The sequence below is a fragment of the Polypterus senegalus genome, chromosome 1, assembly GCF_016835505.1.
Source record: "Polypterus senegalus isolate Bchr_013 chromosome 1, ASM1683550v1, whole genome shotgun sequence".
Taxonomy (NCBI): Eukaryota; Metazoa; Chordata; class Cladistia; order Polypteriformes; family Polypteridae; genus Polypterus; species Polypterus senegalus.
The window spans coordinates 294,791,934-294,818,253 of NC_053154.1; the positions used below are offsets into that span (position 1 = coordinate 294,791,934).

Here is a 26,320-nt window from a genome sequence, read left to right on the forward strand (position 1 = left end):
GAGGAGGTGGACAACGCTTGCTGGGAGGTGTGGAGGAGACAGAATTGTGATTGTGATTGTTTATCTACTTGTGTTCATTGTGGCTGTGGTGCTTTGGGCACGATTATTAACAAAAAAATAATTAAATGTCTTATGGATGCTTTTACTTTGTGTTCTGAGCGTCCGTCTGTTGGGTTTAAAGGGGCAAGAGCAACTCCTGCCGTTTACAGTGTTCATGTAAAGGACATTTAAATGCATACTGTAAAAGGCACTATATACTGAATATCATTTCTCAATGCATATTCTTGATTTGTATCACCTAAAGTCTGCTTTGGGTGAAACAGATTGTTCATTTCATCATGAGTTTTTATTTACTTTGTAGATTTTAAAATAACATGAAGTGAAGGATTAAATATCCCCGGGGTGCTCATTTACACCATGCTGCTGAGTAAATGGTTCAATATATTTATAATTCTGTATGCAAAATATATCCTTTTTAACAATCATAAAAAAAACAATTTTTAGTTATTTGTTTCCACTTATGCCACAGTGTCCTTTATAAAGAATTTCTGTTAACTGAGCAGCACTATAAAATTCATTATCAAATATACAGTAGATGCATTAGTTAATATCGTTTGAATTATTTACTGTATAAACAGTTCTTCATCTTGCAGGTCATGATGGCTTAGACTACTTATTAAAAATCCTGTAACAAATACCGGGCCCAGTGTCATCTGTCTTCATGTTGCTAACTAACATTTAGCTCCGTATTTATTACAAATTAATCAATGGGTGAATCTGTTTTATTAGACCTATTTAAACTAACAGCTGATAGCACCTCTATTATTTATCCCCACATAATTTGAAAAACTTTTATCCTTCTGTCTGGAATGAGGCCGTTCAGCTTTTTCAGCCCATTCTGCTTTTTCCCTTAGCGAGCATTGATAAGTCCGGTCTTTAGACTTGATCACATATCCATCTCTGCCTTACTTCTTTTGCCATGTCTGTGGTGACATTTCAAATTTCTTTTCAGCATTGCATTATTAAAAAAAAAAAGTCATTATCAAATTTTTCCAATACTAGTACAGAGTACCGAGGCTGAGGAACTCTGCAGTGGTGCTCGGTTGTCCTGGAGGTTGCTCAAGGCAGAGTAAGAACAGCAGAAGACCTCACTGTTTGACAGACAGCAGCCACTCAGGTGGCTGTAAAGGTGCAGGATAATTCTGATACCCTCAGGGAACAGCCTTGTACTGAAACTCTTCCATAAGAATAAAACACATATCTTTATATGGTTCAAATAAGTGCCATGCTCTTAAAATTATGGGAAAGGGCCATCTTCTTAGAGACCTTTTTTGACGGATCTAAACTGGTTCATAAACAGATTTAAAGAATAATTCATAAGTTGATCATTTTGAGATGCATGCTGGTATTTAAAATGTGACACAAATAATAATTCATGGAAAGTCTTTACTTTCAATACAAAGAAAATGCTTACAAATTGCATTATGAGCTAACAAAAACTTATTATAATTGTGATATATACATATATTTATTGTAATCATTTTTCTCAAATAATAAAGCACTTCCACAAAGGTCAACAGTTTGGAGACCATCCCTGTATAATGTCTGTTGGACAAGAAAAGAAAATGCAGACTTTGCAGTGATAAAAAAGCATGTATAGCAATTGATACAATAACAGTCAAAAATGGCGATTATATACAGAGGACAAAACTGAGACAGGAAGTGAGTTGGCAGTAGATGACTTCGAAACTGTGGGACAGATACAACGTCATCAGTGATGGACCAGAAATATATATTGTCACACACGTGTGCATGGGAGGCAGCTTAGGGGCCTGAAAGAGAGTAATTCCACGCCAGACCAGGGGGTGGCGAAGTACACTGACCCTTTGTCTCACTTCTCTGCAGACCAGTTATGGGAAATTCCACATGGCCCTGATGGCACTAATTCTGGTTCCGGCCCCACTGATGATGTCACATCCGGTCCTGGCCCTGATGACACCACTTAATGTACCAGCCCCATTGATGACATCACTTCCTCTGCTTGGCTTTAAAGATGCCATCTTTGTGCTTTCAAATCAGTTCTGCTCTGGACTCCTATCTGTACACATCAGTACCATAATTATTCCTATTTTTCAGCTCGGAAATACTCTATAGGTGGCTGCCTCAAACCTTTCTGTGGCTTCTTTGTCGATTTTGTGACAATATATTGTGGAGGACTGCCAACTTCCCATGCCGGTCCGTACCCCCAGGCCGCCAGGAGGAGCTCTCCCGACAGCAGGATCGTGCCCCGAGTTCCAGCAGGGCCTTATGGACTGTGTAGTGTTTTTACACAGCCCTGCTGGATACCTTGGGGACCACCGGGAGTCGCTGTAGGAGGGCTCATGGGCCCTTGTGTGCCCTATAACCCGGGAGTACATCACGGTCACGTGACGGGAACAAACGACTGGCTCCCGGGGTGAAGAACAGGACTGTTTGCCTTGACCCGGAAGGAAAAAGGAACTGTGGACTGTTGGGACAGAAACACTTCCAGGTCAGGGGCTATAAAAGGGCGGTGCCTCACTCCAGACAATGAGCTGTGCTGGGAGGGAGAGGGTCAAAGTGTCTGGGAGTGGAGGAGAGAGAATATTTGGTTTATTGATTGTTTGTATGAGTAGTGTGGAAGGTGCTTGGTGCACTGTGGAAAAAAAGAAAAAGTCTTGGACTTTTACCTGGTGTCTGGAGTTGTACCTGAGGGTTCAAGGGAGCACTAGCGCCCCCTACTGCCACAATATATATATATATATATATATATATATATATATATATATATATATATGTGTCAACAAATACACATACTGTATATACCAATATATAACCCATATCCCCAGAGAGATGCAGTTTAGGTGACTATAAACTCGTCCACAGTAGGTTTGTGCAAGAGTGTGTGCTATGGTGATTTGTTCCTTCCCTTCCTCCTAGTGTTATTATTTGTTTTTAACCAATGGCAGATCAGTATCATCAGATCTATTTAAATTAAGTGCTACTATTATTTATCCCTGTATATCCTTCCAGTTTGTATAGGTGTAGTGAGAAGAAAGGCACAAGGTATCTGTTTACATCCTGTAGGTATTCATTGCAATGATATATCTGCAGGGACCCCTATGAAGCACAGCATCAACATACTAAAATGACACAAGTGGAAACACCTCTTAGTGAGGCCGTATTGTCTGTTGAAGAGTGTTTGCGATGTACGTTACTTTTTTAGTAATGTTAAATGTAATCCGAGCCAATATCATAAATCATGAAGGAGGTTTACAAGCCTGGAAGAAAAAGCAGGATTAACTTGATTTGTTTAGTTAATTTGTTCAATCATGGACCGAATTTAAACAGCGCTTCATTTATTTAGCAAATACGTACGGATGGACAGAGGATTATGGAGCAGGGCAGTTATTGGCACACATAGATGGAGAGTCAATAAACGTGTTGGCTGAAGGATTGCGCGAAGGGCGCCGTGGCTACACAGAACTGTTATGCTGCATGGACAACACGTGGCTGTTTGCAGCCCAGGAGGCAGAACAAATACTTAAAAAGGGTTACAGCCAAGCACCTCTTGCATCAGCAGAGTCAACCAAGGTGAGGAGACCGGAAGCTATCCACCAAACTAAGGCCATAGATGTAGAACAAGGGTATGAGGCAGTGGCTCTAGTGACTTCCGTACAGAAATTCAGGAATCCTTCACGCCTAATGCGCCCACCCCGCTGCTGGTACTGTGGACAACATGGACACTTGCAACGTGACTGCCCCAGTAGGGCTAAACAAGAGGACTCCCAAGTAAGCATTGTACCGGGAAACGACATGGGACCAGTGTAGGAGGGACAACGCTGGCCCCAAGAACAGTCCCTGTTGGTCAGTTGGGTGAGGGAGATTACTGTCACCTTTCAGTTTTGATTGGCGGCCATGAATGCAAGGCACTGGTGGATACAGGGTCAACTGCATCTATTATCCATCCTGACATGTTGGATGTGGCGGTCCTATGTGCAGCCAATTCTACTAAGTTGATGACAGCTACAGGTGAGATGACCCCCATGTTAGGCAGAGCACAAGTAGACATTTGTATTGCTGAGAAGCAGTGGGTGCATGATGTCTGGGTGGCTAATATCAACAACTCCTGTATCTTGGGACTTGATTTCTTACAAGCAGTTGGAGCGTGAATAGATCTTCAGATGGGTACTCTGTATCTTCAAGGCATTGGGACACTCCCTTTGTTAGGGCACCAGCAAGGCAGAAGGGAACCACCAGTGGTGGCTCCCCAAGAAGAACATGTGCCTAGTTTTACTAACATCACTCAACCCGTACCAGTAATGAAGGTTGTCCGCACCGTTTGGAATGCCAACAGGAAAGGGTTAACACACAAGCAACAGCACTAGCTCTGGCAGTTGTTACATGACTTTAGGGACTGTTTTGCTACCTCTGCAGATGATGTTGGCCAGACTTCTCTTGTGCAGCATGACATCAATACTGGGAGTGCTTTCCCTATCAAACAGCGCCCCCGCTGTATGCCACTAGCTAAACAGATAGCAGCTGAGAACATTCTACAGGAAATGAGACAGGCTGGGATTATCGAACCCTCTAAGTCTCCCTGGGTCTCTCCTGTGGTCCTTGTCCCCAAGAAGGATGGCAAGTGGGTTTTGTGTTGATTATTAAATGCTGTAACCATCAAGGACTCATATCCGTTGCCTCGCATTGATGAATCCCTGGATTTGGTGGCAGGATCAGGCTGGTTTTCATCACTAGACCTGCGCAGTGGCTACTGGCAGGTGCAGTTAACACCTGAAGCTCGACCTAAGACTGCATTCTCCACAGGAAAGGGACTCTGGCAGTTCCGAGTTATGCCTTTTGGTCTTTGCAATGCTCCAGTTACCTTTGAATGGTTAATGGATAAAGTATTGGCAGGTATGTCTGGTACTCAATGCCTTATGTATTTGGATGATTTACTGGTTCATGGCAAGACATTCCAGGAGGCTCTGGAGTCTTTGAGGGAGGTTCTGCAGAAGGTTCGTGTGGCCAACCTTAAACTTCATCCTGATAAGTGCCACCTTCTCCGGAGAGAAGTGTCATTTCTGGGTCATCGTGTGAGTCAAAGAGGTGTCACCACAGACAAAGATAAGGTGTCTGTTGTGCAAGAGTGGCCAGAGCCACAAGATCAAAGGCAGATTCGTGAATTTCTTGGACTGGCCTCTTACTATAGGCGATTTGTACCTGAATTTGCCACTATTGCTGCACCCTTGCATCGTTTATTGAGCCCAGATGAAGCATTCCAGTGGGGGGGAGACCAACAAACCACCTTTTGTAAATTGAAAGAAGCCCTTTGCAGTGCACCGATCTTGGCTCCACCCAATATTGACCTGCCATTCCTCCTTGACACCGATGCCAGTGATGTGGGCTTAGGGGCTGTGCTGTCACAGCGGCACCCAGAGGGAGAGTGTGTGGTGGCTTACTATAGCCGTGCTCTCAGAAAAGCTGAGAGGAATTATTGTGTGACTTGGAGGGAGCTCCTCGCCCTGGTAGAATCTGTTCGTCACTTCAAGCACTACCTGTGTGGCATCTCTTTTGTGGTCCGCACTGATCGAGAACCTGAGGGTGAGATTGCTCGTTGGTTGGAGGAGCTTCAGACTTACCACTTTCAAGTAGAGCATCGACCTGGTGAGCAACACAAAAATGCAGATGCTCTGTCTCGACGACCCTGCGCAGATCAGGGATGTGCCTATTGTGAGAAAAGAGAGCGTCAAGATCAAAGCTGTGAGGACCCTGATAAGGTTCAGTGCCAAGCTCTTTCAGTGCCAGGTTGTACCCAAGAACGGCGAGTTAGTCAGGAATGTGATCCTGAGTTCAAGAAGGTTCTCCACTGGAAAGAGGAACAGCATCATCCCTGCTGGGAGGAAGTGGCACTCAAATCACCTGCAGTTAAGGGTCTTTGGTCCCAGTGGGACAGCTTGGTTGTGGAAGAGGGGGTATTGAAGCGACAATAGAGGGACCCTGCAACTGGAGAAGGGAGGTGGCAGATCGTTGTACCACAACAGCTGCGTGAAGAGATCATGAGGAACACGCTTGGAGTTGGTCATTTTGGAGTCACCAAGACCGTAAGGCGAGTGAGGCAGGCGTTTTATTTGGGACAGTGCAGGCGCAATGTAGAGGACTACTGCCGCAGGTGTGATTTATGCACAGCCAGGAAAGGACCCCAAGGAAGGTCTACTGCCCCACTACAACAGTATCAGGTAGGCAATTGACATTCTTGGGCCATTTCCCTGCTCAGCTATGGGGAATCGTTTTGTTTTAGTCGCAATGGACTATTTTACCAAGTGGCCCGAGGCCTATGCACTACCTAATCAAGAAGCTGAGACTGTTGCTGAAGCTCTAATTACAGGATTCTTTAGTCGGTTTGGGATGCCTGTCGAACTGCATTCAGACCAAGGGAGAAACTTTGAAAGCCAGGTCTTTCAAGAAGTATGTGAGAGACTTGGCATCCAGAAAACCCGAACCACCCCCCTACACCTCCAGAGTGATGGGCTAGCCGAGCGGTTTATCCAGACTCTGACCAAACAGCTGACTCTTACCACCTCTAAAGATCAAAAGGACTGGGACCAACAGCTGTCTCTGGTTCTGATGGCCTGCCGATCTGCTGTGCAGGAATCCTCTGGATGCACCCCTGCTTTATTAATGCTAGGACGAGAGCTGCGAACACCGTCTGCACTTGTATATGGTGTTCCCCCTGACACCTCAGCTGAACCTCCAGGCCCTGACTATGCTCTCAAGTTGCAGGATCGATTGGAGGTGGCACATAACTTTGCAAGGGGCCGGATAAGAGTAGCAGCAGAGAAACAGAAGCGCCACTATGACATTCGGGTTCGGGCAGCCTTTTCGAGCAGGTGATCAAGTTTGGGTGTATAGGCCAAAAAGACACAAGGGACGCTCTCCAAAGCTGGACAGTCCTTGGGTGGGACCCTGTCAAGTATTGGAACGGGTGGGGGAGGTTGTTTACTGGGTCCAGTTACCACCTCTGGGCAGGAGAGTGTTTTTGCATCAGGACTGTCTGGCCAGTTACAGAGGTTGTGCTCCTTTACAACCTGCACCCATGACTGCCACAACACCTTCCACAAATCCTGGCTCAGATGTTACACCACTTGCCCGGCCTGACTCCACTAACAGACGCCAATGCCGCCGAAGACAGCTGCCAAGACATCTGCATGATTATGTGCTTCCACGGGGACGAGGAGCTGAGGAGGGGGCAGTGTGACGTGTCTTGCCATTGCATGGGCTATAGGGAAGGGAAGCAGTGTTGGGGTGGAGTCTTGGGGGAACCCTGTTTGTAAGGGCTTGGGGCACCTCCCTAGAGAGAGTTGAGTGACAGGGATCCGGGTTAATTAATGGGGCGTGATAAAAAGAGGTGGTGTGGCCGGAAGTGGGAGTTGGAGAAAGTGAGGAGAACAGCATAAGGAAAAGAAGGGAAGTAACTGTTTTTAAGAGAGGTAGATAGGACGAAGGTGATTAGTCTTTGTTATTTTGGAGGTGTCCCCGTGACCCAGACAACGGGCGGCTGTAGGGCACCGTTTATATCGCGGCATATTGAATAAAAAGCCAGTCGGCATTTGGAAGACTTCCCCGGACAAGCGGCTCCTGAGTGTGTTTATTCAACGGGACGTCACAATATTATTGTAGATTGAATAAAAAAACTCAAAAATGATCCCTAGGGGTGTATAGCATGCAGACCTCATGTTTAAACATGCTTCAGTGTTTTGCTGATGACACAGAATCTCATAGAGTTGGTAAAGGCACAATGGTGGCACAAAAAGCCAGCACTAACTGATGATTGATCCCACAACAGAGAAGTGCTGGTTTTGCCTCGCAGCAACTGTATTCAGTAAGACGACACTGCGGGTCATGTACTATACAAATATATATTGTAACAAAGATTGTTAAGAGACATCAAAGGTTTGGGGCAGCCTCCTGTATAATGTGCCCTGGCTGCAAATGGGTATTTTTTTGAGATGTGTTCAGGTTGAAATCCAAAACAGAACTGACTTTAGTTTGAGAAAATGGTGACTTTAAAGTCTGTGACAGAAAGTGACGCCATCTGGACGGACCCGAAAGTGATGTCATTAACACCGGCAGTTACGTCAACAATAACACCAGCACCTAGTGGGATTTCTGCAGAGGACTGAGAGAGAAAGTTGGGGCAGCTCGCCACCCCGTGGTCTGGCGTGGTAATATTATTTAGGCCCTCTAGCTGCCTCCCAATCGCACATGTGTGACAATATCCATTATATATGAATCTAATGAGATGTGCCAGACCCTTTGAGACCCTCCCCGATGCCAAAACAGGGGTGATGTGCCTGTCGAAGGTTGCTTGTCCACCACAGAGGCAATGGCAGGTTTGTGCCGCCACCAAGGGAACTACGAAGCAGCCTCGTCACATAAAGTTTCCTTTAAAGGTTGATGCGGGGAATACTTAATGTTTTTTTATTTTACATTTTTTTTAATGATTTTAATTAGAAACAGATAACATTCCATAGAGTCAAGACAAATTTAATAGATGAAAGCAAAATTCGACCACAACCCAAGAGAAAGAGAGGCAAGCCAGCAACCAAAGCTACTCTATTAAAGGAACATAAAAAAGGAAGGGTTTTCTTTTCCCTGAAATGGAAGCTTGTCCTAAAATGTTATTGATTAGATCCTGCCATATTGTAAAAAAGTTTTGAACAGATCCTCTAAGTAAGAATCTGATTTTTTCCAATTTGAAGTAGTATAAAACATTGGTTACCCGCTGATTTAAGAGTGGCAGGGTGGGATTCTTCCATTTCAGCAAGATACATCTACGTGCTAGTAGTGTAGTAAAGGCAATTACAGCTTGTTTTTCCTTCTCCACTTTAAGGCTCTCTGGGAGCGCATCAAACACAGCTGTGGGGAATACTTTAACCCGGCCACCGAACTGGCCCGCTCTTTTCTTGTCTGTTTCCTCACCTCCAGGATGATATGATCCCAATCGCCGATCGGCAGCCGCTGCCCCTACCTGACCAGGAGTATATAAAAAGGGGGTCATGGGAATCAATTGTCTCTATCTACAGCAAATCAGCAGATACTGCAATATTGTAAAAATAAATAAGTATATAAATATGTATATGTCACACTTGAGCAAAATGTTTGTATCTCTCAGGCAGCTCTACCCAGATTTTAAACATGTTCCACATGTACGATTTTGCCCCACATATTAAATGCATGCGGGTTATCTTCAGTGGTGACTCAAAACTGTCCACATTTAAGTGATGCCCCTTCCATAACTGGTTCCTGCCTTTTCCCCAGTGTTGTTCTGTCTCTGAACTGGATTAGAGAATTACAAATGGATGATTAGTAAATGGATTTATTTTCTCCCTCAATGTACTGTAAATATTTCAGTTCATTACAATACACCATTAGAACAAACCTGACTAATGTTACCTCTAAAGGAGAATATCATTATCGCAGTAGAGAATCAACATTTTAATTTGGAAATGACTGATTAACTTAGCCACTCTTATTTCGTGTTTGTTCAATTCATTGCCTTATAAATGTTAGCTTAGTAAATAGGCTTCCTTTTATTCATCTATTGTCAGTGAATGAAGTGGTGAAAAAACAAATGAATGTGTTGGCCATGGGCTGTTTTTATATATTTATTTGAATTATTAGACAGATAAAATTGTAGCTAGACACTTCACATTTATAAGCCAAGTTTAATCTGTTGGCTCTGATTACATACATCATCATCATGTCCAATCACTTCTAAGAACAGGATTTACCCCTACATGTTTACTTCATTGGACTTCAACTTTCATGCACTGCTTCATCCATATAGTCTGAGAAAAAAAGTAGTAAATTTCCATAAAATAACTCAATGGCATTTTAATGGATAATACAAAAATTGATGGCGACAGCATGTCAACACATATTTTGAGAATCCTCTAGGGATATTTCAGCAGTGAAATTAATATAAATACTTCTGCACTGCCATACAAAATAACCGCTATTAGCTGACTTTACCTTCCGTTAAGACACAAGGCAAAAGTTATTTTGCTGTTGAGGAAGGAAACGACAAGTTAAATTGTGGTAGGAGAGATTCTTCTGAGTCTATGTTTTGTGAAATTAAAAATGACAGGAAAAATTACAAACTGGGCAACGTCATTGGTTTTGATGTGCTTATTTCTGTGTGGTCAGACAGGGATAGCTCCATTCATTGGTACATTAACTGAAGTTTCTTATTTCAATACAGAGATATGGAGGGCAGAACCCATCCCATGAGAGACAGCCTTTGATGAGATGTCAGTCCATCACATAGTAAACACATAAACAACACTCACCCACTCAGACTTCACTAATTTAGAGTTGAGTCTTTGAGGTGTGGGTGGGAAATCAGAGTAGGAGGAAAAAACTCTGCACAAATAATAAGATTCCACTCTGGTCTTCTGGAGCTCAGTGGTGGCACCACTAACCACAAATACATATGTTAAGTTTAAAGAAGAAGTGACTTGTTTAAAGTCAAGTGAGCCCAAGCGGGACAGTGATAAGCATTTTTAGATCCTTATTTGGTATTTTTAATATCATTTTTAACCTTCTTCTACATTTTAAATTTTTTTCTTCTTAATTCTAGCAACTGGATGGACTCACAGATACACACACACAGACACTTGTCCTTTTATTAAGGTGGATATAATGTGGACTGATACTACCTCAGATAAAATGGATAGTGGTGGTGCTGCCCAGAGAAGGTGGGGACTGACACATAAAGACAGAGATCAGCTGACATCACCAGGGAAGTGCACCATTCACAGAGGGGTCAGAGTCGGGATCTGTATGGCTGACAGATGGGGGTCTACATTTAGCTCACGTTGGCAAAGTGCTTGCCTCTGTGCCAGAAACTGTGGGTTCACAGCTCACTACCGACGGTTCACCACAGTGAAATTCTTCAAAACTGAGATGCTTAATGTTGTGTGTCTACAGCAGTTCAACTTGCAGTAAGGGCGGGATTTACTCTGTGGACGGAATGGTGTTTAGTAGGGACACTGCACAGAGAAGGTGGGAGGGTGACACAGGGCAGCACATGACTCACAGTGGTCTGAGGCAGGCTCTGCATTGGCTCTGGATGGAGCTCTTCAATTAGCTCAAACCGCAAAGCGGTCACCTCTGAGTCAGAAAATGTGGGTTTGCAGTTTCCACCAGCAGTTCACCACTGCACTTTGAAATCAGGTCAGGTAAGGTTGCGGAGCATGCACTGGTACAGCACATTTCCGCACTCACCACACAACGAAACAGCTCAGGATCCTGGTTGACAACCCAACAGGAAGACACGTTGTCTAGTTTCACCCTCTGGAAATGATCCTCTATCTGCTGCAGCCAGGTGTTACGTGGTCATCCCCTTGGCCTGGTCCAGCCACTCGGTTCCTCAACAATGAGGATCCTGTGAGCCAGATCACCCTCAGGGAATCTCACCACATGGTGCCATAACTGACTCTCCCTCACAATGTAGGTAATGTGCCTCATTCGTGACTCCATGAGTAACCGGTCATTCGACACAAAGTCAAACCAGTGGTACCCAAGGATTCTCCAGAGGTCTTCGTCTCAGTTCACTGGATAGCATGCTTGTCTCAGAACCATATAGCAAAACAGGAAGCACCAGGACTCTAAAGACTTGGACTTTTGTCCTTTTGTATAGATATCGGGAGTGCCACACACCCCTTTCCAGTGACCTCATGACCCTCAATCTGCCTACTGACTTCATAGGAAGAGTCACCAGAGACATGAATGTCATTGCCAAGGTAAGTAAACCACTCAACAAGGTTGACAGTCTCTGCAGACAGACACAAAAAGACTAAAAAATAAAAAGGTTTGGGGATCCACCCAATATATTGACAACAATATTCAAAAGACTAGATAAACGACAGAGTAGTCACAAAAGACAGTCCAATTCGGGACAAACTGACAAAGAAAAGTGGATGGATTTATAGATGGAGAGGAGGAAGAGCTGCATCCAAAGGGGTGTGGGTGGGGACTGGAGTGTTGGGTTTATGACTAGGCCGGTTTCCATTCTGATGATCAGCAGAGGAAGGAACTCTGTCAACCCATGATCCGGCATAGCACATTTAGTTATTAGCTCATTGACTGCCTCATATGTGCTCGTGTGTGACAGTACATGGTCAATGCTGGTGACACACTGACAAAAGCTGAGTGGTGCAGTTTAGGAGCAGTGAGTAAGTCGGGACTCGGGACAGTTCAGGTTAAACATATAGCATTTTCATGCTTAGTAGAGTATGGCAAAACTTTAAAGAATTACAGTATATGAAAAGTAATGTGTTACACCTGCAGTTTCACCTTGGACAATGCAGAATCTTGGTAAATCAGGTCATGGATAATCAGGATACTACTACATATATATGCATATTTATTGTTTATCCAGCATGGTAGAAACATGCAAACTCTATATGAAACTAGTGCAATATGGCTTATTTTTATGATGTTAATAAATGTGAAAAACAGTAAGAAAATGCAAATGAGTCTAAATTTAGGACAACATGCATCCTTTTCCTGAAAGCCTCTCCCAACTTTATGTGATTCATCTTTTGAAACCACAATTAAGGCCACAGTGTTCAAATGAAATAGCTTTTGGTACATAGTGTCATTCTGAGTACTTGTATGTATAGCTTCTTTAACATAAATGTTAAAAAAAAATGAGATACTGAAGTGCTAATGCTGTATCTTCCACTGGAGGTCCAACATGTCCCTAATTTCCTATTGTCATTCCACGAGACATGTCCACAATTTAGGGTATCTCAGGATGAGATTGTGAAGGAATTCACAATAATTGACTCTGAGCTGGATAAGTGAGTGAAGAAACTGGCTGGCTGGCTGGAGGGATGCAGCACCTTACATTGTGAGCCCTTGAGCTTTAGATTCCAGCTTACAAAGACAAATTCTCTCTACTTCTTGCTGTCTTCTAGCAAAATGAAAACAAGCTGATTATGTTGTGAGAGCTAGACATGAAGGCTTCTGGTCACAAGCACTTGCACAGATGCACATTTATTGACTACTTTAAAAGGCAATTGCTTAACATATAAAACATACTGATTAAATAAGACCTTTACTGATGTATGTGGAAGAGTTATTGGATGTTGAAAGCACTCTACAACATCTGACAAATAAGTCTCCTTTTAAATTCCTGATGTACTAATCTTCATGTTTTATAGCAGAATTTAAAATATGTGATGCTCTGGAGCAGAAATTTTCAGAGAAAACATGGGAGCATTAAGCTTCTGATGTATGATTTACTGCATCTGATAAGGGAAACCTGCCTTTGCTGTAAAATTACTGTTTGACAGATTGCTGGCTTCATCTGGTGTTATTGACAGCAAACATTATTTCAGTTTCCTGTTTTGCAACACAAGAAAATGAGAATACGTGTAACCTGTGGCATTCGGTTGTTTTTTTTTTTTTTTCCATCTGTTATATGAATTTGGACTTAGTCACATGGGATCAAAGGCAGAAAATAATCCCACCTGGTGCTGGTGGATGAGCATGTAAGTCCTATTAAGACAAAGGTGTATGTGCTGCTGGGTACTGATGAATGTGTCAGATTTTGTGATGTGGGGCTGGCTGCCCTGGCTCCATTAATTAATCCAAAATAAATGTACATGTTCCATATTACAACAGAGATATCTTTTACAATGTGGCTTTAAAAAGTGGTCTTATGATCATCATGATCAATGCTGCACATATCCAGGTCCTGTAGTAAACTGCTTATTGTGTTTGTACATTTTTCCAAATGTTATATACTATTTGAACTACTTCTTAAACCTTTTTAGTTAACATTATATTATATTAAGTTTTAATTGCAGTATTGTCACAAACAGGACTATCAAAAAATAGACCCTTGAACTTTAACTTCTGTCATTTTGATACAGGTCAGCTTGGACATAGTGAACTTGCCAGCTTATTTTTAATTTCCTCTGTCCATAACATTCTTTGAACTATTGATAGCGCTGCCTTGCAATAAGTTTATATTGCAAAAACAGACCAGACTGGGCACATATCAAATATACAGATAGTTGGCTCATCTAAACACCCATGGGCCTGGGTGTGTATGCTTCATCATTAATATATTAAGAGTTAGTACTCTGTGTTTAATTACTGCTGGATATTTTATCACATGAAGCAGAATTAGTGAATTTGTAGCTCTAAGGAGTCCTTGATTGAATATGACAACTTCTTAAAGCAGGAGAACAAAATCTTAGTTAAATAAAACCATTTTGGTGTTTGAAAAAGGCCCACAAGAATATCAAGAATGCATTTGTCCTTAGTACAATTTGCTTTATTCCATTTCTGAAATATGCTTATTTTATCTTTACTTTTCTGTCATTATGTCAATGACAGCTTCATTTTTTGCATTTGTTTTTCATGGGTGTTGCCATTTTGTGTATTTGGCTGGTAGGCATGTGATGGATGTTCTATGTGACCTATTACATCATGGCAGACACTATGTCTGAAACGATCACTCACATTAAACAGCATCTGAGTAATAATATCTAGTCCTTAGAATTCACAATGAAAAGAAAACTACGACTAAAGTCCTACTGGGGTATGATTTTGTGTTTGAGTATGTGTTTTGGGGTTCCAGCAGGGATCCCCAACTCATTCAGTCTAACTATATTCTTAATTAATGACCTGTTCTTGCTGTTAATTAACTTCTTTAGAATTAATCTCAATTGACTTGTTTTTTTTTTAAGATTCGTTCCTCTGAATTGCTTAATTTCTTTCCTTAAATGGCAACCAAACAAAAATGAAATGTGAAGTGAGTGAGCTAACAGAAGACCAACTAAGTCAGGGCCTTAAACTCCAACTAGTTGCATAATTAGGCGGCGAGTCTTGTCGGTAATTAAACCCGTTCTTTAATTCCATGGCTTGTTGCTGCTCTCATTGTGCAATATCAGACATTTCCAAAATTGTTGGTTTTCTCTTTTCTAAGAGCTCTGGTAAAATGTTTTGGTGATCTGAGCGGATCAGCATTCCTGATACCTTCACCTTTCTTTATTTTCAGGTATTGTATGATGGACACAGTTTGCTGGTCATGTTTTGGCTCATTTTCTATCTCATTATTGTTTGGCTGCTAATTAAGGACAAAGAAACAATTAAGGGGTTTGCATCTTCCTGAGCAAGTCAATTACAATGAATTCAAAAGAAGTTAACTAACTAAGAAAAGGGTTAGAATGAAAACCTGCAGACACTGTGGTCCTCCAGGGAACCCAGGGTTAGAGGTTTTGTTTTTATTCACAAATTATTTGGTTGCCTGTGTATCTGGTCTCTGCTAGTTTCTTGAATATCCTTTACTGACCCAAGAAAGACATTTTGTCTTATCTCAAACATGCTCAAGAAATGAATATTTCAAATAGTACTCCTCTTGGGTCCTATTAAAACATAACACACAATCATCATAAATCTGTCTTGTCCATCACAAACTTTCCCAATAGGTTTTTTTTTCTTGTTTGTTTGTTTCTCTTTTAAGGGCAGATCAAAAGCATTGTTATTCTAAGAACAGAAATCTGTTTTGAAGTTCATGAGGCAACACTCAATTTGTAGTCATTAAGTAAGTGAAATCTAAACAAGAATTAAAACAAATTAGAGTCATAGTTTGACACAATGTTCAAACACTACAATACAACCTTATATAAGGTGGCCATCATGATGTCACATGAAATGCGTTGCTTGTGAAATCAAATGATGTGACATCATTGTGACCAAACACTCCAAAATGTCAGCAACCTTAAGAAAACAAAACAAAACAAACAAAAAATGGTGGTAATTTTATGCCGTAAGATCACAAGTTACACTTGCTTCTAAAAATTACAAGTATCTGTACAATTCTCAGGCATGAACAAACTGCCAAAAATACATCGTTGGATGCACAAGGCATTCACTACTGACAAAGAAACAATGTTACTATGCATGTGCCCAAAAGGTAGAATGCTGGAGTTATTTTTGACAGTGATCCTACACCGTATATAAGGGCTAAAACCTTTGGTCGGCAGTTCAATTGGCGCCTCGGTGTTGCATGTTTGTGATTTTAATTCGAGGCCTCGGGAACAGAGGTTTTTCCTAGTAGCATTTAGTGAACGTCCGTGGGCAATCAGTCCAGGCTGTGACGCTAATTCATCACAGGGGTGCGCCATTGGACCCTCTATTTACTTTACGTGTGAGTATTCCGGAGGTCTGGGGTAAAGCCCACGGAGATATGGGAAGAACGTGACTGTTTCAAGTGAGCCTGAAGTTATTTGCTTTCAGACAGTTTCTAATTCACACAACTTGTGCAAAACAGTTACTTATTCAACATTAAAAAGATATTAAAGTGAAGCAAGCATAACTTTCAGAAGCTCAAGCGTAATTGACACGTGTGAAATGTAAATTTGGCTTAAATTACTATGAGTTATTTTTGACAGTGGTCTTACTCCATAGCAATTTTGACATCACTATAACAGTGATAAAAATATATATTACAGAAAATAAAAAAAGTGGCACTGTGTGTGTAATCCAAACAAAATCATACTCTGAATTCCATGCATCCTTCTAGTAAATTTGTCACAAAACAATCTCATAAAATTATCATGAAGCTCAGAGTGTACACTTCTTTGGAAGCCAAAAGTCGAGAAGCACTGGGCCAAAATTAAGCAACAGAACACAACACTTAACCTTTATGTTTAGTCTGTTCCTATTTCAGCTGTGCGAGATGCAAATCCACAATGTCTGTTTCAGGAGCGTGAGCTAATAGGAGAACTCCTAGCTTTAGCACTCCAGATATCACACTGCGAGCGGAACACTTCCTGGTGACCTCAGCTGAGCTCTCTCCCTCAGACTTTTCTGTGCAGTATTGCCACTACACGTTCCAAATACAGAGCGTCCTTCTGGCAAACCTGAAAGTTCAACCTAGCAAAAGCTAAAGAAATCCTCATAGGTTGCTTAGAACTCAGGAACTGACTTTGGCAATATTTAGATTATTTTTTTCCAGTCCCTCCACTTTTTGTTTTGCTTTTTCTCTTTCTTAATAGACTTGGACAATCAACCTTTACCTTTATTTGTCCACAGATCCTTTAAATTCTAGGTGGGGCTGTTAGATGAAACTTGTAAACATTCAAATGGACATTTAATACAAGGCATCCAATTGATTTCTTTATAATGTCCTTGATGAAAGATTTCAAAGAGCTTCACAGCAACGATGATATAAATAACAAGAGTACAACTGCTTGCACATATAAGAGCAGGTAGCATTACCGAAGAAAAACTGACTCTGATGTGATATAAATTTGGGGAAAAAAAAACAAAGATCATGCCAGAAGGTCCCTTCTAAACTTATCCATCCCATTTGTGTGTAGACAAATATTTGGAAAAAGCAATGCCTTCAGTTGTTTAAGTATACCAAAGCAAAATGTGCACTACAACAACAATAACTGCAAAGATATGAATGGAATTGCTCATTGATTGATCATTTAACAGAAAACCTCATTTGGTAAAGAAAGTTCAATTCACACCAACAGATCACAATGGAAATGTATCACCCACAACATACGAGAACAGCGCCTTTCTATTATATGAGGTTTTCAAAGTTAAAACGTGAACAAAACAAAACAATGTATTTTAAAATGCTTTTAGAAATCTATGATAATTTAAAGTGCTTAAAAGGAGGTCATGTATCAGTACCAAGATCTTCATACAGGCTGGCCTGGTATTACAAAAAATGAACAGATTATCACTTGAAAACGAGAAGTCATCAGAAAAGATCTTAAGCAAAGGCTTTACAGAGTTGTACCGTTATCCATTGGCTTGTGAAGCGTGATTTAATTAATCGTACAACACACACTGACAGTTTTCTTCTTGTCCGCTGCTTGCACCATCCCCTGGCAGACGCTGCAAATCTCCTGCTAAATGACGTCTTGCATTCTAATAGTGACAGATACACTGAACCAGCTGGCAAATTTTCAGCAAAATAAATAATGCTATTTCAATAAAAATACAATACCCCCATTTTAATAAATGTTCAGCACAGGGAATATTTAATTCTCATTAATTTTCTAAACACACAAGGCAGCCATTTCAATATTACTGCTTGATCAAATTAACTTTTTTTCTATGACTTGAAAATTGTATTGTTTGAAAATAAGGCTCAATTTCTTAAAGTATAAACATAATCCAACTGAAACCCCAAAGGAAGCTGCGCATTTAGAAAAGATGAATATTGTCACATTTTATGTAAGATTGATTTTGTTGGCCGCAATATAGTGAATCTCTACTTTGAATGTTTCACTTAAGTAAAACAGCCTGAAATTAAAATAATTTGTGTCTTCCTCTGTCTTTCATGTACAGTATGTGTATATCATCAACAAATGATAAGTCTACAGCTTTCCAAAACATTGCTCTAATGGTTCTTAAATATTTAAGGAAATGTTTGAAACAAATTAATTTCATGAGCATTTTTTGTACACACAATGACAATTCTTATTACAGCACTTATAAAACTAATCCTCCATAGTAGTTGGCTTATTAGTCTTACTGAATTAGTTGAAAATGGCTCATTTGTTGTGAATCCATCCTCAACATATTCATTTTCAAGTCTAATCTCTTTTATGGTTGGTGGGTCTCAGCCTATCCAGCAGTAAAACCAATGAGACAATAACTTGCATGGATAATCCATACATCTCTTTTCAATACATCATTTTCAAAAAATACAATTAAATAAAAATGTATATATATTTAGCACTGTGCTTAGGAGTGTCAGCTATTCATACTTAGCCCAAGAACTTGGGGTCGTCATAACCAAAGGTTTTCCTTCTGACATTCTGCTAAAAATATTGCTGTCAGGTCACACAGTGACACTAAATTGCCCTGTAGCTGTGATTATAACCATCATATTTTTAACTGTTGTTCTATTTAAGAATGGCTTCTGCCCTTTAACAACGATAAATGGGTTCTGGGAATGGATAAGTAGCAGGATAATAGTTAAGCTCTAACAATGTCAATTTTATATTATTTATATTTTGGAGTGTTTATTGCAGTTTATCACTACAGAGAGTGCACTTAAGCATAGCAGCATTTTTTATTTTGCAGTTATAAGTGACATTACTGTTTCAAGCAATAGTGCCTGCTTCCCATATTCCATTATGATATCACTATATGATTCTATTCGACTTACCTCCACAATGAGCTCTCTGTTACACTCGCAAGGTTAAAGTCATATAACTTTGTCAGGATTAGAATCACCTGTAAAAAAAGAATAAAAAAAAATGTTGATTAATCATATGTTTCTAAGACTTTTTCAAGGTAATAATACCAAAGTTTTCCTAACCGCTATTTACTCATCCTTTTTTATAAACATTTTCTTTTATTGAGGATCATGGCTACAAGAGCAAAAGGCCAAAATACCGGTAGAACAAAATCCCTATCAAGAAGGTGAATTGAACTCTGATTTCACCATAAACTGAATTTTCATGTTAAACTTTTATGACAGGTGTCCAGCTTACGATTAGTATTACAGCACGGTCTATTCAAACAAGAAATGTGTGCCTGAGGATCACCATCCAAAATCTTCACAGGTATGTCATACCAACCCGGGCTGAAAGGGAGTGCTGCTTCTAACTGTATTGTTATTTTCTTCCTCCACGGTCTCAAAAAACCTCCCAGTGAAGGCAACTGACCCCACCTTTTCTCATCCTGGAGCTTCAAAAGGACAACCACCCAGATAGTGCCATCACATATCATGGAGGCAACTGGACAAAAGGAGCTCTGACTCTGCGACCCAACGGCAGAGTCAATTTAATAGGAAGCCACCCTTTTACGTGGCAATTGCTTTTTGTTGCATTGATTGCACCATTGTGCATTATTTTTGTTTAAAATTGCAAGAAAACAGGGAGGGCTGTGTTGGCACTGCATAAATTCTCCAGTTGTCACGACATTCTCTCACTCGGACGACTGAATGTGAAATTAAATTGACATTAAAAAACATGCCTGAAGTGTTGCCTGAGAATTATTGGTGAACAACTACAGTAATAAACTTGATTGCAGGTGGCACTCTTTTATGGTGTGACATTTACATAACCTCACCGCTATTTAATTGGTGTTTTGCGTTTGATCGTGTAACTATAATCATCTACTTTCACAACCCTGAAATAACGAACTAATCAGAATGATAAATTAATACCTGTTTTCTTTACAGTTAATTGTTACCAGTCTTGGAATTAGTCTCTGCCCATTGTACAAGGCTTTTTTTAACAATGTGATGCTCATGTGAGCTTGGGTTTTCTTTGCTTAAAGAAAAATAAGAAATAGGTATAGTGGAAATAACCAGAGATAAGGAACAGTTAGTGGTCAAATCTTACAAGTGAATCTGTAGGTATAACATGAACACACTGCCAAAACGTAATCCTCAGAGCCTTACTGGCAAATTTAAATAACTCAGTGTACTAGGACTAGTAACCACTAGCCTCATACTTTGTCATTCTTTTCAGCATTGATTTTTTTTTCAAACACTTTTTCCTGCACTTTTATAGGTCTATTCACATTATAATTTGAAAGCACCTATTGCGGTTGTCATGTTTGTCTGTTTGTCTGTCTGTCCACTTAAAAACAACTTGGATCGCATTGGCCTAGTTTAGTTTAAATTTAGCACATTTATACTTAAAGGAAATTTGTTGGGACAGTTTAATTTTTGTTGATATATCCTGAAAAGAGAAAATTTTATCAAAATCTCCCATATACAAACATTGGCCAATTTGAAACAAAGAAACGTTCTGTGCAGCTTCATGTATGAAATAGTTTACTGTTTAAAATTTATCTTGAGAGAGGTTACTTCAACATATAAATGTTCCTCTTTTGCTTCTCTGACAAAAGAACAGATTCACAATTCAGATAGTTAAATGCCAGAGAGGCGTGCAAGGTACTACTACACCAGCTATTGTCTCTTGCTTTATTTGTTCAAAGCAGTTCCTAGACTGATGTTACTTGATTATGTTGACCTCCTTTGTAAGTTGCTTTAGAGAAAAGCATCTGCTAAGAAAATAATGTAAATGTATAACTTGTTTAGTTCAATGTTTACTGATAATACAACAGAGTGGGGAAAATACTCCACACAGAGAGATTACTATAGTGCATTTTAATAAGCTTTATACAGTGCTTTACAGTATAAGAAGAAGAATATTAGATAGATAGATAGATAGATAGATAGATAGATAGATAGATAGATAGATAGATAGATAGATAGATAGATAGATAGATAGATAGATAGATAGATCAGCACCAAGCAAGATATTATTTTTTTCTTTAAATTAAAGGAACAAAGTGGGTTTACCAGGATAAGCTTTGCTTGCAAAAACTAAAAGACACATTTTTCTAGCCAGATCCACAATGATTTCTTTAAAGCCTTTCACGAGATTTTGGTCTCTGACTGAATGGGTTGAGTATATGCACATGCACAAATGGGATAAAATATCACAAATAACAGTGTGTAAGATATCTTACCACACTGTATCAGCAAAATAAAATGTACAGTAGATGTACTATTCATACAAACATTATGTTGTGCTGCATATGATGCAGGTGGCCTGGGGTTAGCTTGTCGTCACCTCCTATTTTGGAAGCATTAAAACCTTTTGTGCATGAAGACTGGTCTTTAAACCATGTAACTGTGCTATTCAATGAGCAAAAGTGACTGGAAAGAGAGAAGTCAACTCACCTAGCACTGACTCATTACCATAGCTGTAACTTTTACAGTACATGAGAGCAACATCAATGTATAGTGGGACGATCCCCACAGTCTACTGGCATGTTCTGCTAAAACATTCTCTTTAGTGACGTATGGTAAATAAATAAACTTGACAATGAAAGGCTGTCTCGGTGCTGTGCATTTTAAGGATCAAAAAAGGAAAATTCTGCCAGGAGAAACCTGACAATAACAGTGCCACACAGATTGATCTGCTGCATCCAAATGACTGTGGAAATGTCCAAATTAAGTATGCACACATTGTAATAGATGGAGCTGAGATGGAAGATCTGGCCTCTGATCATTATCCAACTGTGATAAAGCCTTCAGACCAACAGAGACGTGTCAAGTCCAAAGTAATTACTTTGCAGCAACCAGGAGACATGTTTATTAGACTAAGAGATGTGTGATCACTTACACTAGACTGATGACTGACCAATACTCTTTCAAGCAGCAATTCCTTTTCCATTTTATGCAATCCTGCCTTATCAGTCTTAGAATTAAGGTAATATATCAATAGAACTGTCAATGCGCTTGTATCGCGTTCTTAAAAACCTGATTATGGATTGACATTGTTGCAGATGACTGGGTCCGTGAAATCGCAAGCAGCTTGCTAATTCACACAACGTTCAGCACAGATGTCTTTCTCTTTTTTTTTCTCTCAGTCTGTGTGTGTTTGTGTGTGTATTTGGATGTTTCGATGTAAAAGTTTATGAAAAGAGACTTTATTGGACTTTTTAAAAACGTGAAACCTGTTTTGTTTAAAAACACATTTTCCTGTAATAACTAAAATTAAGAATAATTGGAAATACTTTAGAATATGGATTAACAAGGTGAATCTACTGGTCAGTGAAATTTAATACTATCGTAACACACTCTTTGTTCAGTTTTAACACTTCTGTAGCTCCAATGATGCATTAGATAGGGGTTACCTTTAACATATCTATGATCCTCTTAATATTAATATAATATACTAATAACAACAATACCTTCACAATAGCAATAAATGACAAAGATGTACTAATCAAGCATCTAAAGCCTGTTCTCATAATTCTTAACCCTAATTGCTTTGTCAAGCTGTTTGCGAGAGGTCTTTGGTTTGAAAGCTGCTCTCATTCATTCAAACACAATTGTAAGATCCAATCTTAGTAGGTTAAAGTTAATGTTAAACTCACATAAGCATTTTTTTTATCTATGATAGAATGAGGGAAACACGGAGGGGAAGGGGTACCTTGGCTACCCTGCGGGGAGTTTACATGTTCTTCCTGAGTCTGCATTGGTTTCCTCCCACGATCCAAAGATATGCAAAATTGGCAAAGCTGAACTTGCTCAAGTGTGTGTTTGGTGTGTGTGTGTGTGTTCTCCCTGCGATGGACACCCTGTCCAGGGGTTGGTTCTGCTTTATGCTGTTTGCTAGCCTATTATAGGCTCCAGCATCCCCCGCGACCCTGGTTAGGAAATGACATGACATGTTAGAATGTTAGTTTTACATAAATAATGGAAGGTTTTGTTTCATCTTCTGTAAGCTAACATGTGAATGGAACATTCTTATAAACTCAGGTACCGTTTACTGTATTTCTGAGGTGACAACAACATGATTTCAGTTAGAATGAAAAATGAAATTGTTTGATATAGACAGAGAGAGTTTTGTAATTGGTGTGTCATATTGTACATACTACTGTGTCCTGACATATGCTTTACCAATACAGAAACCTATAAGGTAACATAAAAAACATAACTAAGATTTAAGCCTGAAACTGACATATTACAAGCATAAAGTTATTTTTGTGCACATCATTAACTTTTTTCTTCATTTTGTATGAACTGTTTTTTCTTTCAATTCCATTACAACCTTTAAAGGTACTGGGACTACAGAACTTTCTTTTTTTTTGGTTTAATACTCAAAGCCAGAACTGTTCCAGTAGCTGCAGAAATTTAGAAACATTGGTGAAATGCAACTATGACAATCTTTATGGGAGATGCTGTACACCCAAAATCTGTTAGTTGGTGTAGAAGAAGATCAAGAAGACACCAAAATTGAATCCAAGTCAAGGGATTTTGAGTCAGAAGAACAGAAGTCACTTCAAGTAGACAAAGGGCAATGACGTATCATATATTTAAGACTTGCTTTATTCTCTGTAAGACGAATCTTAAAAGAGAATTGTCTGGAAGCAACCAGGAGGCAGCAGGTGCTTTGCTCTCATCATAAAACAGAAGGCTATAAGTCTGAGCAACTGCTTCATTTAAAGATTCCATTTGCAAAACAATGCAGAAGCATTAATGTTTCCCAATCTGGAATGTAACAGATTATTGTTTTCTAAAACCAAGATTTACTGTATGTCTATTTTCTGTTTAATTGATTTATTTTTGTTCATTTTAAATGATTATTTTTTTATTTTATGTAAATTCTGCTAATTTGCTTAATATTTGCTAAAAACATATTGTTCCTTTACATTTGTAGTGATAAGGATAAAGTCCCATGGGATTATTGTAAGTTTTAAACACCGGGAGAAGCAAACACAATGATGGGGAATCAAAGAGAAAAATTAAAAACCCATAAACCAAAAATCTAACCTTTTTTCGCCACTAAATATTACTGGCAAGAATGTTACTTTCGCTTTAAATATCCACTGAGGGGTACTGGATATCAGTGGTGCTGCCATATTTAACCTGGAGGTAATTGGCTTGATCCCCCTTGATGACCTGCAGTTTACAATAATCTAGACAAATCAGAACCCGTGGTACTCTGAAGCACCACTGAAACCAAAAGAAGGTTGTTGGCTTTTCACTTGATTCATAACGTGATGAATCAGGAACTAAAACCAGAAAATACAACATGCAGTAATTCAGTGCACTTTGTGGGTGGAGCCCCAGAAGGAGGGGCCACCCTGATGTCATCGCTTCTGGGTCCTCCCTATGGCTTGATAAGGAGCCGTGATGAAAGTACTGAGCAGTGGTTCATTGCATTTGGTTGGAATCTGTTTCGTGAGTATTGTTACTTCTTTGGTTTTTTTTTGGTGTTTTGTGATTTATTTGATTGTGCTGTTTGGATTTGACTTTTTTTTAATTTGGTTAAATAAATTAACTATTCAACTTATAAAAATTCATAAATAGGTTTGTCTTTAGTGGTTTCTTACTTTTTTGAGGCATTTGTGGCATTTTAGGTTTCAAAAATATATACGAAGTTATGACAATGAATTATTATACGTAAGGACAAGAATTGAATGTAACTAAAGGGTAAAGTAAATATTGTTTTTCAGCCTGGGCACATGAAGCTTTTGCCTCATCTTAGAGGAGCCACCAAAGTAGTTGCTATAGTCAAAATGAAGTAAATGAGTAACACACCCCTTAAAGGTGAGAACAAACTAGTGAGAAAACCCAAACTGCCCTATTATGAAGCGGTGATAAGATCAATGGGAAAACCTGTAGGTCACCCCTATTAGCGAAGCGATGTTTAGAATAATGGAAGAATCAACATGTATACGAAGTAACTGGTAGCTGTAGTTGATTGGCAAAGATGATAGAATTCTGCATATTAAGAGTCACATGATGTGATTTCTTAGATGAGGTATAGGTAATAGAAAAGTATTAAAGGGAATGAATTGTGTTATTGCTTGCTCACTCCATGGACTGACACATTTGTTCCTATCAATGTTCATTTTCATCTCGTCTCCTTGAATGCTTTCTTTGAAAAGAGAGGAAAGTTTTTTCCACATCACAATGGCTGGGTTGAGTTGATCTTGTACTGGGCTGGCTGCATTTTTTTGCACTTTTGCACTTTTTTGTCACGTTTCTGACTCCTGCCTGCAACAATTAAGCTATTCAAAATTTGCATTTAAATTTTTTTAGGTTAAAATAGTATATTAATTTTCAATATCATTTTAAATAGATGCAATTCCAGAGATCAATAAGTTGTCAATGGGACCAGTTATATTTCATTTCGTCTTTTGCATTTTAATAGGTCAGAAGATGTTGAGTATTTTTAAAGTCAGATAGATCAGTTAAAGATTATCACTCATAGCCGTGTTTTTATCCTGTCTGATTACCCATGGGTCCTTTCCTCAGAGGCCACTCCTAATGATGGAAATAAACACTGGCGACCTTTGATGATCCAAAATCATACCAATCAAGACACTCATCTTGTACTCCAGTAAAATCAAGTTAGGTTTGAGCTCTGCAAACTTAAAACTTCCTTAAGACAGTTCAACAATACATTGATTGATGGCTGTTTTATACAGCAGTTGCAAAGATCAAGTGCCGTACTCTGAGACTCCCCACAGAAGCCAGTGGCTGTATATGAATACATTACATTATATAAATTGAAATGAACTCAGTGACTCAAGAATTCGATAAAGCAGGTTTAGTAAATTAATGTATGGATGGACAGAGTAAATGACCCTTGCACACTCTGCCAATGCATTTGGATTAAAAATTGCAATTCCGGTCATCATTCCATGTTCAGCACAAACATTTTCATCACTTAACTGTGCGTATGGCTCCTCTCCTAATGCTAGCATATGTTTA

At 39.6% G+C, this 26,320-nt stretch overlaps 1 protein-coding gene across 1 annotated transcript in view; it reads right to left on the reverse strand.

Moving 5' to 3' along the window:
* The window catches only part of sorcs3 (sortilin related VPS10 domain containing receptor 3), a 1,218,933-nt gene that overhangs the window by 797,021 nt on the left and 395,592 nt on the right, over nucleotides 1-26,320 (reverse strand). Inside the window, exon 2 of the mRNA XM_039776558.1 lies at nucleotides 19,235-19,302. Within this exon, the coding sequence (XP_039632492.1) occupies nucleotides 19,235-19,302 (68 nt within the window). The remainder of the gene's footprint in view (nucleotides 1-19,234; nucleotides 19,303-26,320) is intronic.